The sequence below is a fragment of the Balaenoptera musculus genome, chromosome 3, assembly GCF_009873245.2.
Source record: "Balaenoptera musculus isolate JJ_BM4_2016_0621 chromosome 3, mBalMus1.pri.v3, whole genome shotgun sequence".
NCBI lineage: Eukaryota > Metazoa > Chordata > Mammalia > Artiodactyla > Balaenopteridae > Balaenoptera > Balaenoptera musculus.
The window spans coordinates 144,190,468-144,206,066 of NC_045787.1; the positions used below are offsets into that span (position 1 = coordinate 144,190,468).

At 39.7% G+C, this 15,599-nt stretch overlaps 1 protein-coding gene across 4 annotated transcripts in view; it reads left to right on the forward strand.

Annotated features, from left to right (window-relative positions):
- Nucleotides 1–15,599, forward strand: part of RNF145 (ring finger protein 145) — a 65,614-nt gene that overhangs the window by 26,125 nt on the left and 23,890 nt on the right. For all 4 annotated transcript variants that reach the window (XM_036846322.1, XM_036846323.1, XM_036846320.1 and 1 more), the window contains exon 4: nt 10,042–10,133. In XM_036846322.1, the coding sequence (XP_036702217.1) occupies nt 10,042–10,133 (92 nt within the window). The remainder of the gene's footprint in view (nt 1–10,041; nt 10,134–15,599) is intronic.

The window sequence follows — 15,599 nt, forward strand, 5'->3', positions numbered from 1 at the left end:
GAAAGTGTATTCTGTTGTTTTTGGATGGAATGTCCTATAAATATCAATTAAGTCCATCTTGTTTTTTTTTTGTTTTTTTTTTAATTTACTTATTTTTTGGCTGTGTTGGATCTTCGTTTCTGTGGAAGGGCTTTCTCTAGTTGCGGCAAGCGGGGGCCACTCTTCATCACGGTGCGCGGGCCTCTCACTATCGTGGCCTCTGTTGTTGCGGAGCACAGGCTCCAGACGCGCAGGCTCCGTAGTTGTGGCTCACGGTCCTAATTGCTCCGCAGCATGTGGGATCTTCCCAGACCAGGGCTCAAACCCGTGTTCCCTGCATTGGCAGGTGGATTCTCAACCACTGCGCCACCAGGGAAGCCCGTCCATCTTGTTTAATGTGTCATTTAACACTTGTGTTTCCTTATTTATTTTGATTTTGGATGATTTGTCCATTGATGAAAGTGGGGTGTTAAAGTCCCCTACTATTTTTGTGTTACTGTCAATTTCCCCTTTTATGGCTGTTAGCATTTGCCATATGTATTGAGGAGCTCCTTTGTTGGGTGTATAAATACTTACAATTGTTATATCTTCTTCTTGGATTGATCCCTTGATCATTATGTAGTTTCCTTCTTTTTCTCTTGCAATCGTCTTTATTTTAAAGTCTATTTTGTCTGATATGAGAATTAGTACTCCAGCTTTCTTTTGATTTCCATTTTTTCAGTCTATGTGTCCCTACGTCTGAAGTGGGTCTCTTGTAGACAGCATATGTATGGGTCTTGTTTTTGTATCCATTCAGCCAGTCTGTGTCTTTTGGTTGGAGTATTTAATCCATTTACATTTAAGGTAATTATCGATATGTATGTTCCTATTACCACTTTCTTAATTGTTTCGGTTTTGTTATTGTAGGTCTTTTTCTTCTCTTGGGTTTCCTACCTAGAGACGTTCCGTTAGCATTTATTATAAAGCTGGTTTGGTGGTGCTAAATTCTCTTAGCTTTTACTTGTCTGTAAAGGTTTTAATTTCTCCGTCAAATCTGAATGAGATCCTTGCTGGGTAGAGCAATCTTGGTTGTAGGTTTTTCCCTTTCATCACTTTAAGTATGTCCTGCCACTCCCTTCTGGCTTGCAGAGTTTGTGCTGAAAGATCAGCTCTTAACCTTATGGGGATTCCCTTGTATGGTATTTGTTGCTTTTCTGTTGCTGCTTCTAGTATTTTTTCTTTGTATTTAATTTTTGATAGTTTGATTAATATGTGTCTTGGCATGTTTCTCCTTGGATTTATCCTGTATGGGACTCTCTGCGCTTCCTGGACTTAAGTTTGACTGTTTCCTTTCCTGTATTAAGGAAGTTTTCAACTATAATCTCTTCAAATATTTTCTCAGTCCCTTTCTTTTTCTCTTTTTCTTCTGGGACCCCTATAATTTGAATGTTGGTGTGTTTAATGTTGTCCTAGAGGTCTCTGAGACCGTCCTCAGTTCTTTTCATTCTTTTTTTTACTCTGCTCTGCAGTAGGTATTTCCACTATTTTATCTTCCTGGTCACTTATCCATTCTTCTGCCTCAGTTATTCTGCTATTGATTCCTTCTAGAGGATTTTTAATTTCATTTATTGTGTTGTTCATCATTGTTTGCTCTTTAGTTCTTCTAGGTCCTTGTTAAATGTTTCTTGTATTTTCTCCATTCTATTTCCAAGATATTGGATCATCTTTACTATCATTACCTGAATTCTTTTTCAGGTAGACTGCCTATTTCCTGTTCATTTGTTTGGTCTGGTGGGTTTTTACCTTGCTCCTTCATCTGCTGCATATTTCTCTGTCTTCTCATTTTGCTTAACTTCCTGTGTTTGGGGTCTCCTTTTCACAGGCTGCAGGTTCGTAGTTCCCATTGTTTTTGGTGTCTGCCCCCAGTGGCTAAGGTTGGTTCAGTGGGTTGTGTAGGCTTCCTGGTGGAGGGGACTAGTGCCTGTGTTCTGGTGGATGAGGCTGGATGTTGTCTCTCTGGTGGGCAGGACCACGTCCACTGGTATGTTTTGGGGTGTCTGTGAACTTATTATGATTTTAGGCAGCCTCTTTGCTAGTGGGTGGGGTTGTGTTCCTGTCTTGCTAGTTGTTTGGCATGTGGTGTCCAGCACTGGACTTTGCTGGTCGTTGAGTGGAGCTGGGTCTTAGTGTTGAGACAGAGGTCTCTGGGAGAGCTCTCGCCGATTGATAATTACGTGGGGTCAGGAGGTCTCTCGCAGACCAGTGTCCTGAACTCGGTTCTCCCACCTCAGAGGCTCAGGCCTGAGACGCAGCTGGAGCACGAAGATCCTGTCAGCCACACGGCTCAGAAGAAAAGGGAGAAAATAAATAAATAAAATAAAATAAATAAAGTTATTAAAATAAAAAATAAGAAAATATTATTAAAATTTAAAAAGTAATTTTTTAAAAAAAGAGCAACCAAACCAATAAACAAATCCACCAGTGACAACAAGCACTAAAAACTATACTAAGATAAACATAAAAATCAGAAACTAGTCTGTCGTGTACAGCAAAGCCCAAGTCTACAGTTGCTCCCAAAGTCCACGGCCTCAATTTTGGGAAGATTCCTTGTCTATTCAGGTATTCCACAGATGCAGGGTACCTCAGGTTGAGTGTGGAGATTTAATCCGCTGCTCCTGAGGCTTCTGGGAGAGATTTCCCTTTCTCTTCTTTGTTTGCACAGCTCCTGGTGTTCAGCTTTGAATTTGGCCCCACTCTGTGTGTAGGTTGCCCTCTGGTGTCTGTTCTTTGCCGAGACAGGAGGGGTTTAAAGGAGCAGCTGATTAAGGGGCTCTGGCTCACTCAGGTCGGGAGGAGGGAGGGGTACGGTAGTTATAATTGGAATGTGGGGCGAGCTGCTGTAATGTTGCACCAGCCTGAGGCGCGCCATGCGTTCTCCCGGCGAAGTTGTCCCTGGATCACGGGACCCTGGTGGTGGCGGGCTGCACAGGCTTCCGGGAGGGGAGGTGTGGATAGTGACCTGTGCTTGCACACAGGCTTTTTGGTGGCTGCAGTAGCAGCCTTAGCGTTTCATGCCTGTCTCTGGTGTCCGTGCTGGTAGTCGTGGCTCATGCTGTTCTCTGGAGCTCGTTTAGGCGGTGCTGTGAATCCCCTCTCCTCGTGCACCCCGTAACAAGGGTCTCTTGTCTCTTAGGCAGTTCCAGACTTTTTCCCGGACTCCCTCCCAGCTAGCTGTGGCACACTAGCCCCCTTCAGGGTGTGTTCAGGCAGCCAACCCCAGTCCTCTCCCTGGGATCCGACCTCCGAAGCCCAAGCCTCAGCTCCCAGCCCCCAGCCCCCACCCGCCCTGGCGGGTGAGCAGACAAGCCTCTTAGGCTGGTGAGTGCTGCTTGGCACTGATCCTCTGTGCAGGAATCTCTCTGCTTTGCCATCTGCACCCCTCTTGCTGTGTCCTCCTCTGTGGCTCCAAAGCTTCCCCGCCACCCTTACCCCGGTCTCTGCTCGCGAAGGGGCTTTCTAGTGTGTGGAAACTTTTCCTCCTTCACAGCTCCCTCCCAGAGGTGCAGGTCCTGTCCCTATTCTTTTGTCTCTGTTTTTTCTTTTGTCTCTGTTTTTTCTTTTTTCTTTTGCCCTACCCAGGTACTTGGGGAGTTTCTTGCCTTTTGGGAAGTCTGAGATCTTCTGCCAGCATTCAGTAGGTGTTCTGTAGGAGTTGTGCCACATGTAGATGTAGTTTTGATGTGTTTGTGGGGTGGAAGGTGATCTCCACGTCTTACTCCTCCGCCATCTTGAAGGTCCTCCATCCATTGTTGTCTTATTTTAAGAAATTGCCACAGCCACCCCATCCTTCAGCAACCACCATCCTGATCAGTCAGCAGCCATCAACCTTGAGGCAAGACCCTCCACCAGCAAAAAGATTATGACTCGCTGAAGGCTCAGATGATGGTTAGCTTTTATTTAGCAACAAAGTATTTTTAAATTAAGGTATGTACATTTTTTTAGACATCATGCTATTGGACACTTAGTAGACTACAGTATAGTGTAAATGTAACTCTTATATGCACTGGGAAACCAAAAAATTCATGTGATTTGCTCTATTGTGGTGTTCACTTTGTTGTGGTGGTCTAGAACTGAACCCGCAGTATCTCCAAGGTATGCCTTTACTCATATAATGAAGCTGATTCTCCTTAAGTGAATAAAAACTTGTTTAGAATATGTTTATAAAATGGGTATAACTTGCAGTTCACAAGAATTAAACTTTAGAAAATCCATGGGCACAGCTCAGTTAGTATGAACATTTAATATTAATACTCTAATTGAACTCATTAGAATTTGATAAATGTCAGGTTCTTTAATACTTAAAATTCTAAACTATGCTTTTCATTTTGAGTGATCTAAGGAATGTATTTTCCAGTGTCAATCCTACTTTAAAATTGAGACTATCCAGAACTACAGGGAAAAAAAGAGAAATTGTACAAAGTGACATGACCATTACTGTGAGAGTGTTTTCATGGTTTACATCCACATTAAGTGTTTTTCTCTAAAATTTTAAACTTCATTATTTTTAAATGCCTTGTGTTATTGTTAGGTTTATGAACCAGTGTATCAATTTTGTACATGTATGACTTAAGAGCCCATGGGTTTCAAATGATAAAAATGTACTCTTTTTCATCCTTGTCTTGGGTGTGTAACTATGATTTCAAATGTAAACCTTTCCCAGGAGTTACTTATGTGTCAATACAGATAACTAGGTCTCCATTTTATGAAAGCTTGTGTAATTCAAAGCTATAGATGAGGGGTTCTCTCTTTTGGAACTGTTAGCATTTTGGGCTGTGTCATTCTTTGCTATGGAGCAGTTGCGTGCATTACAGGATGTTAACAACACCCTGTCTCTGCTAACAGATAGCAGAGTACCCCTTCCCCACAATTGTGAAACCAGAAAGTACCACTAATTGCCAAACGTTGTCACCCGGGGAACAAGATTTTTTCAGTTGAGAACTGCTGTTAGATAAAGGAATTGTAAAATGAATTTTATCATTATATACTCAACTCCTAATTTTGACAGGAATAAAATTGGTCCATTTCAGTGTCCGATATGTTTTCTTCTTTTGAACATTATCAGATCAAGGCACTAAATATTTAGTAGCTGGTCAGAAAGAAGCTGAAGAGAGAAAATTGGGTGGCCGTGTGGCAGAGAAGATTTAAATGATGAAACTGGGTAAATGAACTGTTCAGTTGCTAGTACAGCGCTTAGGGTGTGGTAGGTACTCAAATCCCGGTGTTTGAACATCTCGGGAATTCCCTAGTGGCCCAGTGGTTAGGACTCTGCACTTCCTGGTCGGGGAACTAAGATCCTGCGTGCCGTGCTGTGCGGCCAAAAGAAAAAAATGAACATCTCACTATCTGGGATCTCTTAAATTGAGCAGTGCCTTTTGTTTGCACATATTGCGAAATATAACTTGGAGGGCTCACCACTTCGTTCTGTGTACAAATAGATTAGGTTTCTTTGGAATTAATATTGTTTGAAAGCTTTAAGTGGCCAGAATGTACAGATTGTTCCTACGTTGTTCAGTGACGCAGCCAGGTTGCTTGAGAGACTTAGAAATAAAGGTCTTTAATCAGCTGATGAATTGATAAGCTTCTAGGTTTTGTTGTTACTTATTTTTTTTATAACTTGTATACTTCTCTTTATAGCAAGAGTTTTTCCTATTGTAAGCTATCCTTGGGGCTCTTTTTTATACATCTTACACATTCCTTATGCCCCCAAATAGTTGCAACCACAGGAAAGTAGTGTACCACAAGGGGTGTAGAGAAGTAGATTTTCAAAGTGTTCAGTTTACTGGTGCTCAGCGTTAATTGTTAGCATTGCACAGATTGCACAAGTGAAAAAAGAGGTTTAAGAAGGGGAAGATTTTATTCAGTTACAAGCAGAATGCAGGAATTCTTGCTTCTGACTAAATTAATGCATTCTACTCTTTAAATCTAAATTTAAAAATTCTAATACTGCTTTTGAACATCTCATCTGATTCAGTCTTAAAATAGGTATAAAATTCTGTTAAAAATAGAATTTCGTGGCTCTTGCCTCAGAGTAAATTTTGACCTAAAATGACTCATGGAATTTTGGATAATTCTTTCTCTGGATCCTTCTTATTTAGGCTTACTGTCTTGTTTTTTACTGTTGTAAGTGACGCACTCTGTTGAGACTGAGTAACCAAGAGTTTTCATTGCCAGCATGAGATTCCCTGAAGTTGTACATAACTTAGATATAGAGATCTTTGTTAATGTTGCCAGTTTTTTTTTTCCCCCAGTTTTTCTGTATAGTTTGGGAGGCAGTGCTCAGATTCTTCTCTCAGAAGAGATAGATAAGTAGTGGCTGCCTGGCAAGACTAGTAGTTTAGCCTCCACCAAAGCCACTGCCCTGGCTCTTGGCAAGCCAAGCTCGGCCGACCCAAAGGGGCTGCAGGCTTTCTGGGTCTGGCTGTCTTTACTGAGGTGGGGCCTATTGGTGAGTCAGCCAAACAGAGAAATTCTGAAGACTGTCTTGAGAGATAGGAGTTGAGCAAAGGGGAGAGGGTCTGAGGTGCTTAGGAAAGATGTTAATTTCTGTGGTAGGGTGATTGATGCAATGACAGGTCGGGCAGTCCTGGGAGAGGTTGCAGCATTGAGAGAGAGCTATTCATAGGGTCTTAGAAGAGGGCAAAGTGGGAGAGCTAGTGGGAGGAAACTGCTTAACCTCAGGGTGTTGTCATTGTGGCCTAAAGGTTGGTGATTATTCTGGAACGTAGTCGTCCCTTAGTGTCCTATAATCTCAACAAATCACAGAGTGATGAAACATGGAAAGAGAAAAAGAACTAAAAAGAAAATCATAAAAAGAATTAGAAAGTTAAGAGGAAACTTTAAAAACAACAACAACAAAACAACCAAAGGAACATAGGGTAGGATAAAAGAAAAGGAAATAGTTGCATTAAACCCTTTAAAATAACCCTATGAAATAGAATGAGAGGTAAAATAAGTGATATTTAAAATAAAAAGGCAGAAAAAACTAGCTAAATGGAAAAATATGAATCTAGAAGTGAAGATAATAGAAGATAATTTTTAAATAAATAGAGTTGTGAATATAAAAATAAAAATTTAAAAAACCATTACAACATTCTATATTTTTTTTAATTTTTTTTAATTTTTTAATTTTATTTATTTATTTATTTATTTCATGCTTAGTGTTTTATTTCATAAAACAAGCCACGCTTCGGCCCTCAAAACCACGTCCCTGTGTCCCTCCCGTTTCCGCCTCCCAGCCGTCTGGCTTCTTATATTTTTTTCTTACAGCATTTGACACAATTGTAATTTACTAATTGTTAGCCTAAGTATTTGTTTAATGTATGTCTCCTCTCCTGGTTTGTAAGCTTCATCCTAACAGCAAGTGTGTCTTTCTTGTCTACTGCAGTATTTTCAGGGCCTAGCAGTGTGCTAGCAACATAGGTATACAGCAAATTCTTTTTGAGTTAGGATAAAAAAGTATAGAAAATATTAATTTTCCTTAGAAGTTTTGTTATGTGAAATTAGAATTTAAGGTAAGGGACTAAAGAAAAACAAAGAGGCTTTTAAAAAGAGGGTAAACTAAAGTAGGCTAGGAAATAATACAAAACAATTAACAAATGTCTCAGCATTAAGAAATTCTTGATAATGTTGAGTTTCCCGAGATTATTATGAAACATCAGTAATACAATGACAAAAGCAAACATGTGAGAGAAAATAAGACAGGGAACCCAACTCTGTCATCTCCTCCCCTCGCCCCTCTCTATGAGAGAGCTCCTGGGACTGAGGTCCTTTTGGTCCATCTTTTGGCTTTTCCCCTTGGAGATAGTGCTCTTGTAGGCCCCCCTTTTTTATTGAGGTGAAATTCACGTAACAAAATTAACCTTTTGAAGCGAACAGTTCATATAGTACGTTCATAATGTTGTGTAACCTTCACCATTATCTAATTCCATTTTCATCACCCCAGAATAAAACCTGCTACCCTTAAATAGTTGTTTCCATTCCCCCTCCCCCCATCCCCTGGCAAACACCAACCTGCCTTTTGTCTTTATGGGTTGTCCCTGCCCTCTTTTTATTTTTTTTTTTATTTTTTAATTTAATTTTTTTAAAGTCTTTATTGGATTTGTTACAATACTGCTTCTGTTTTATGTTTTGGTCCTTCAGCCACTAGGAATGTGGGATCTTAGCTCTCTGACCCAGGATCAGACCCACACCCCCTGCATTGGAAGGCAAAGTCTTAACCACTGGACCGCCAGGGAAGTCCCACGTGGCCTCTTTTTAAACTGGATCTATTTGAGAGGGATGTGCTATGGCCAAGAAGAAATTATTTGGCTTTAAAGGCCTAGGTAGTACTGGGACTCAGAGCTACATATCTTTTAAATATAAATTTATTTCTTTAATAGCATTTTCAAAGAGTTCGTAAATGTAAATGGTAGTTATGTGTCTATTTTATTTTAAACTTCATAATTCTCTTAATTCTTTAGCTTTCTATCTTAAAGCTATATAAAATATAATAATTACATTGACGGTTACCTATACTACTCTAGTAATCAGATATTTATATATAATTTGCACGTGTAGCGTTCGTGTCTCTCTACATTAAAACAGGATTTCAACCACTGACCTTCTGCAGTGGGTAATTCTTTGTTGTGGGGGCTGTTCTGTGCACTGTAGAATATTTTAGCAACATCTTGGCTTAGGTGCCAGTAGCACCCCTCCACCCTTCCAAGTTGTGACAACTAAAAGTGTCTCCAGACATTGTGGACTATCCTTTCAGGGGCAAAATCACCCCTGGTTGACAGCCACTGCATTAGAATCATTCCCCTTGAGAATTTGGCTTTCTCTTTACTAGAAAGAGACTATTAATATGTTATTTGTTAAAAATAATCCTCCTAGAGTTATAGAGGAGAATTGCTAAATCACCCAAGAAGCTTAGTCATTCATTGGTTTTTATAATTGTTCCCAAAACTGCTTTAAATTTTTATTTTAGTTTTTAATGTTGATTTTTGGCAATACTCTCCTTGCTAATTATGTAAGGGTCATTTCTTGTTTGGCTATGTTATGCTAAAGGAATTCAACTTGATTGCCTAATAGGAAGTAATTTCATGGAAAAAGTAAATACAGCCATCTGAGTTTTTCAGAAATACTTGAAACATTAAAACTGTATTAAAGTACAGTGAATAAAGCATTCAGCAGGTGAAGAAAAGGAGAATTTTTTTAACACAAACTTTCCTACTTTGATGTCAGAAGAACTTAAGACAACCATGTTCTACTATTACCACTGAACTTATTGATAATAAATTAAATTCTCCCTTTTTGTGCTTCCCTCCTCTGCCCTAAAAGTTCTGTTTTCTCAGAGTGTAAAGGCTCTTTGGCCACTACTTAAATCTTGTTATTTCTCAGTGATCAATGTTAAATGAATTAAGTTTTAAAAGGAATATTTGATTTGATTTAAAATATATCTCAAAATAAGTTTGTAGCCTACTAAATATTATAATTCTAATTATAGATTCCCTGTAGACTTGAAAGTGACAGTTTTTAAGGACTGTCCTGCTACAAGCTAGTTTGCTAGCTAGTTTGTGATTTTACCTGTAACTAATTAAGTATAACTTGGGACAAAACTTTGGGGAAAAGAAGATGGGAGGGATGTTGGAAGCTAGTCAAAAGAGGGGAAATTCAATGTAATAGTATTAGGTGTTATCAGTTAAGTAGTAGGGTTGAGAGATGGCATCTCAACTGGCTTTTTCCTGGGCATAAATTATTTAATAAGGTCGTGGGAAGAAAGAAAATCCCACAAAGTGGAGCTTTGGCTGCTTCTCTGCATAGTAAAATTCAGTTTCAGTAAATTCTGTTTCCAGTGCATGGACGAAGGAGATGAAGCCCATCCCTCTATAATTTTTTGTACCTAAATTTTTCCTTAGTATAGATGTGGAGAGAGGTGTTATTAACATAATATGCTTTTTATAAGAATGCTTTGCTGTAGCAACTTCTGTCTCCCATATGTGCTTGGAATGTATCTAATGCATTCGTATCATTTTCCTTATTTAGGGACTACGTTAGGAGTGAACTGGAGTCCGCCTATGAAGGACCAATGTATTTAGAACCTCTCTCCATGAATCGGTTTACCACAGCCTTAATAGGTAAGTATTATAAAAGAATTAAAAGTGTACGTAGGAACCAACCAATCTTAATTACTATCTTCTAAAATTGGTTCATACTTAATACAAAAAATTGGAAAACTCAAAGTTATTCATGACAACTTTCAAAACATAGCCATTGTTAAATGTTAGTCTTTTTCTTTCATACATAGGTGTTTCTTATTTTACATGTTTATGATCACATATAGCCTGTAGTTCCTTGTGTTTTTTTAAGGGTAATGTAAGTATTTGGGAAGATTAATTGTAAAATAAAGCTAATAATTACTTTGTAAGATTAAAATGAAATATGTAATGTCTTAATATTGTTTACTGTTGTTGAAAGCCATTATCCTATAGTCAAAAATAAAGTGCCAGAAACATCAAGAACTTGAGACATGATTGAAATATTCAGGTAGCAGAATGCTTAAAATAGAAGTGTTGGCTGGGACCCCAAAACAATATAGATACAGTCCAAAGTGAAATACTAGACCCTACCATGCCAAAGTTGCAAAAAAGAAAGTGAGAGAAAACCAGTAGGTGATTCTTAAATTCACCCATGTAGAGGGTGTTAAGAGGTTGAATGTTGGGATTTGAAGGAGGATTTCTTTAGGGAGCTGTTTTCTCTAAAATACCTGCCGGGCCCTTCTCATTTAGAGAATTTAGTGGTAGACCATTTGGAGACACATATTTTTTTGTGGCTTAGGGGGGATACTACAGACTGGTATCCAACCTAGGCCTGCAATATCTAAAGCTACACCATCCAAAACAAGCCACATGTGGCTTGTGAGCCCTTGAAATGTGACTAGTCCAAATTAAAATATACTGTAGTGTAAAACACACCCAATTTCTCAAACGTAGTACAAAAATGATGTAGAATGTCTTGTTAATTTTTTAATATAGATTGAATGTCTATGTGATAATATTTGGGATATATTAGGTTAAATAAAATATATTATTAATTAATTTTACTTTTTTTTTTTTTTTACCTTTATAAAATGATGCTACCAGAATATTAAACATTATATATATGGTTTGTATTATAATTCTAGTCTGATATAAAGGCCAGCACTGGGCTGGCTGGCTGGCTGTTGAGTTTCTGACTGTGGAGTGAAAATGTCTTGCGGGGTTCTCCTGTATCATCTAATCTGTGTAGGCAAACGATGTTAGTTTACTATGGACTAGATGAGGGCCCCAAGAGTCAGTGGAATTTTCTTAGGTCCTCCCAAGAGGGCCCTTATAAAGATGAGAAGACTCCAACAGGGATTGAACTTCTAGATTCCAAGGAGCTGAGGAAAGAACCAAAAACAGCCAGAGGAGGGTACATAACAAGCATCAAGGGTACTGCAGGTGAGAGATCCACAGTGATGGGAACAATCAGAAGAATCCTTAAAAGTGCCCAGGAGAAAGGAGATCCATTTTAAATACGCCAACTGCAGGGAGCACCAATACCATACCATTGTAAGAACATAGTTCAGTAAGAATTTTCTACTTCCCTCCCTCTCCTTCCCTGCCTGCTTCAGTCGTGAGTAAGTCAGGAAAAGAGTGAGACTGTGCTGGCAGAGAAAGAGGAAGAAGCTTGCCTTAACCTCTCTACTCCCTCTCACAATTGCAGGTTTTCTGTGATGCCATAGGAGGCCTCAGCTGTAATAAAGGAAAACTCTCAACTTTAAATCAGTTTCAAAGTTTTGTTTGTTATTAGATTGAGGTTAGATTAGATTAGATTAGATTGTGTAACCTGTGCTAGATTAGAAAAGGTATGGGACTTGCCTTAGGGGCAGGAGAACACTCAGTTCACAGAGTGGCTTTTAAAACAGTAGGACACAAGGGCTTCCCTGGTGGCGCAGTGGTTGAGAATCTGCCTGCCAATGCAGGGGACACGGGTTCGAGCCCTGGTCTGGGAAGATCCCACATGCCGCGGAGCAACAAGGCCCGTGAGCCACAACTACTGAGCCTGCGCGTCTGGAGCCTGTGCTCCGCAACTAGAGAGGCCGCGATAGTGAGAGGCCCGCGCACCGCGATGAAGAGTGGCCCCCGCTTGCCGCAACTGGAGAAAGCCCTCGCACAGAAACGAAGACCCAACACAGCCAAAAATAAATAAAATAAAATAAATTAATTAAAAAACAAACAAACAAAAAAAAAAACAAAACAGTAGGACACAAAAATAATGTTGCTTTATGGCTGTTTCCCATGAATTGGTATATTCAGTAGTGGTAACATCCAAGTATGAAAATATTTGCTAGGTTAGAAAACTCATAAAGTGTTCTCTTTTATTCTATAATGGACACAATTTAGTGTAAATCTGTATATTTCCTTAAATTTTTCCTATCAATGGTTATGATAGTGTGTTTACTCAACTAAGATTCAATTAATTGGAAATAAAACAAAATCCATAAACTATTAAGTAGCAATTTTCTTTAGACTTTGATTTTAAAGTAACTTTCTACTCCTTTTCTTCCATTTCACTAATGAACTTTTAATGAAAAATTAAGTAATTTGAATATGCCATCATTTCTTAGGATTACAGACTTCTTAGAGATAGTTCTTACAGTGGAATCCTGAAATCCAAAGAGTACATTGTGATTTTGATTTATTCAGAATTGTCAGTTGGAATAGGCATGTCAAGTTAAACAACTTCCTATTCTTCTGGAGCTATAGGAAAGATTTCCACTAACAGTATGACTCCTTCCTTCTTTCACCTAAATAAGAGGAGTAGTCTTCTCTTAAAGAGAATCACAGCATATGAGTCATACTCTTCTGTGAAAGAAGATAAATGAAGCCTGTAACCCCAGAGCTGAACACCGAATGTGCTGTCCTAGACTTATGGGAATTTTCAGAGCTTAAAGGAAGTTTACATCATGCTGAACAAGGAAACATTTTTTTTTTTTTTTAAGAAGAAAAAAGAGAATTTTATTTGAGCCAAACTGATGATTATAACACAGGCAGCAGATTCTCAGAAAGCTCTGAGAACTTGAACAAGGAAATTTAAATATCATAGCTATGAGTACAGTGAAAGTAAGACATACCAGAATGAAAATTCCTAATCATTCCTAATATTAAAGCATTTCCTCTGAGTATTTTACTTCTTTCAGAGTTTTAGCTAATTTTTTAATCAAAGAAATATACTTACTTTTAAAAGTCAAGAAATACCACAATTTTATGATGAAAATTGGCTTTCTCCTGTACCACTCCTCTCTACTCTCAGGTATCATTCCCCAGAGGCCTCTCTCCTTTCAACTCACCGTAACTTTTCCCTGCTGTTTTCTCTTTTGTCCCTTTCTGGAAATTCTCTTAATTGGATAAGGTTCCTCCCACATTGAGCCCCTAATTTTCTTACTGTTCCATTTTCCTTTTTCTCTCTCTCTGTCTCTCTGTCTTTTGTTTTACTTTCTGAGATTTCCCAACTTTATCTTACAACCCTTTTGTTGTTATATATTTTAATATCCTGGAGTTTGTTTTCTTTTTATTGTGACAGTCTTTTAAATTTCTTAGATATATTATTTACTTTGAAGCTTTCTTTTGTTCCTTGCGTTCTCTCCATTTGTTTTGGTCTTTGCCTTACCTGGGACAGCAGTATTTCTTAAGCCTGGATTAGAATCACCTGGTTATATTACATAAAAAATTATAAATACTGATGCCTAGACCCCATATGAGGCTGATAAACTGTAAGTGTTACTTAAATATCCTTGTGTGATCATTTGTATTAAAGTGAGTTATTAAGTTGTCGATTGGAATCTCTTTAAGGCTTACCAACGGGTATGTTTCACATTTGGTGTCAAGTGGGACTGGCTGTTTTTGGGGGGACCCCTAAGTGTGCGTATTTGTAGGTCTTTTCACTTGGACTTGGGTCAGTTTCCCCAAAGAAGAATCTTTCTATCTCCTGTAGGGGAGGCTAGTGTCAGTGACAAGAGCTGGGTGGCAATAAACATGGCAGCAGTGTTTGGAGATCTAGAGCGATCTCATCTTTCTGGGTGCAGACTTTTATTTTAATCTCCGTTTTTCATTTGGGCACTGCACCTCACCTCTGCCCTGAGCTGTGCACGGTGCCCAGGAGCCTATTTCAGCCTTTCCGGAGAGCAAAATTCAGTCTTCTTCTCAGGGTGGGGAAAGAGTAGTGGCCTGATGGTTGTTTTCTAGCCCCTAAGATTTTGTTGACTTATCTTATTACTAGGTGGCCTCTCTTCTCAGTTTTCTTTTTCTATTTCTTTCTTTCTTTTTTTTTTCTGAGGGTAGAAAGCAAGATTTATTGGGTACACTGCAGGGGAGCAGCGGGGGAGACCAAGAGGGGGTCTGCGCTGGGGGAAGGAAACTGGGCTTCTTTTATGGTCCGCTCTGGTCACCCTTGGGTTAATGTTCCACCCGTTTGGTGGTTAGGGCTCAGTGTGTCATAGCTCTATCTGCCTGGAATGCCAACTGCTTGTGACTGCTGGTAATTTCTTTTGGGGGGAGAGTGCATTTGTCTTATCTTAAAAGGACTGCCCCAGCCTAAGATGGCTGTTCTTTTGTTAAGCTCTACATTTCCCCCCTGTCAGATCAGCAGAGTCAAATCATTGACATCTGGGCAACGACATCATCTTGGGCTACTTCCTGCTGAGAAGGGGCGACATTGGGTCCCAGTTGGCTTTGCTGGTCGGCTATGGGGCTGTGGGATTCTGTGTGAATAGAAATTTTGGGAGGCCTGTTTGAGAGTAGTCAACTGTATTGATTCTAGAGGTTGGAATCCTTGTCTTGTCACCATTTGTAGCTTGATGGAATGAAGTCGGTTTTGTAGCAACTTGTTTGAAGTACTTGGTGACGTTGGTGGATCAGGATGGAAAGAGAAAAGAGGATCTCACAGTGTGCCTGGATTTGCCACAGACGAGCTGCCGCTGCCGAATGCACCAGGTGTTAGAAGTGAGGAGTCCCAAGGCTAGGCCCAAAGGACACTGCCACCCCATTGGGCAGGGACAGTCAGTCGATATGGGACTGGGCTTTAGGTCCGCCAGAGAGTCAGGATGTGCAATCCCTGGTCTCCAGGGACCTTAGACCATCGGCAGTGTTGAAGAGGAGAAAAGACTTTCCAGAACGTAGGCCTTGGGGTGACAGTGAGTCGGAGCCTGTCCGGAGGCCTTGGGTCCCGCTGAGCAATAACCCTGGACGGGGACCTTCAATTGCCCCAAGTCATTAGGTCGATCATTACTATCGGAAGACTGATTAGAAAAGGCAGAGAGAGGAGAGAGAGGCATTCCCTGTATGGGCCACCAAAATGCTGTGGAGTGCGGTGATGGGGCTGGCAGTGTGGGTGGTAAAAGAATTTACCAAGCCACAAGTGAGGGTAGAAAGCGAGATCTATTGAGTACACTGCAAGGGAGCAGAGGGTGAGAGCAAGGCGGGGGGATCTGCCTCAATTTTCTTTATTATTAGGTGTTTTTCTCTTTCTTAATGCCTTTATGAATGTTTTTCATATGATTTGAATATCAGTTCTTTAAAAGC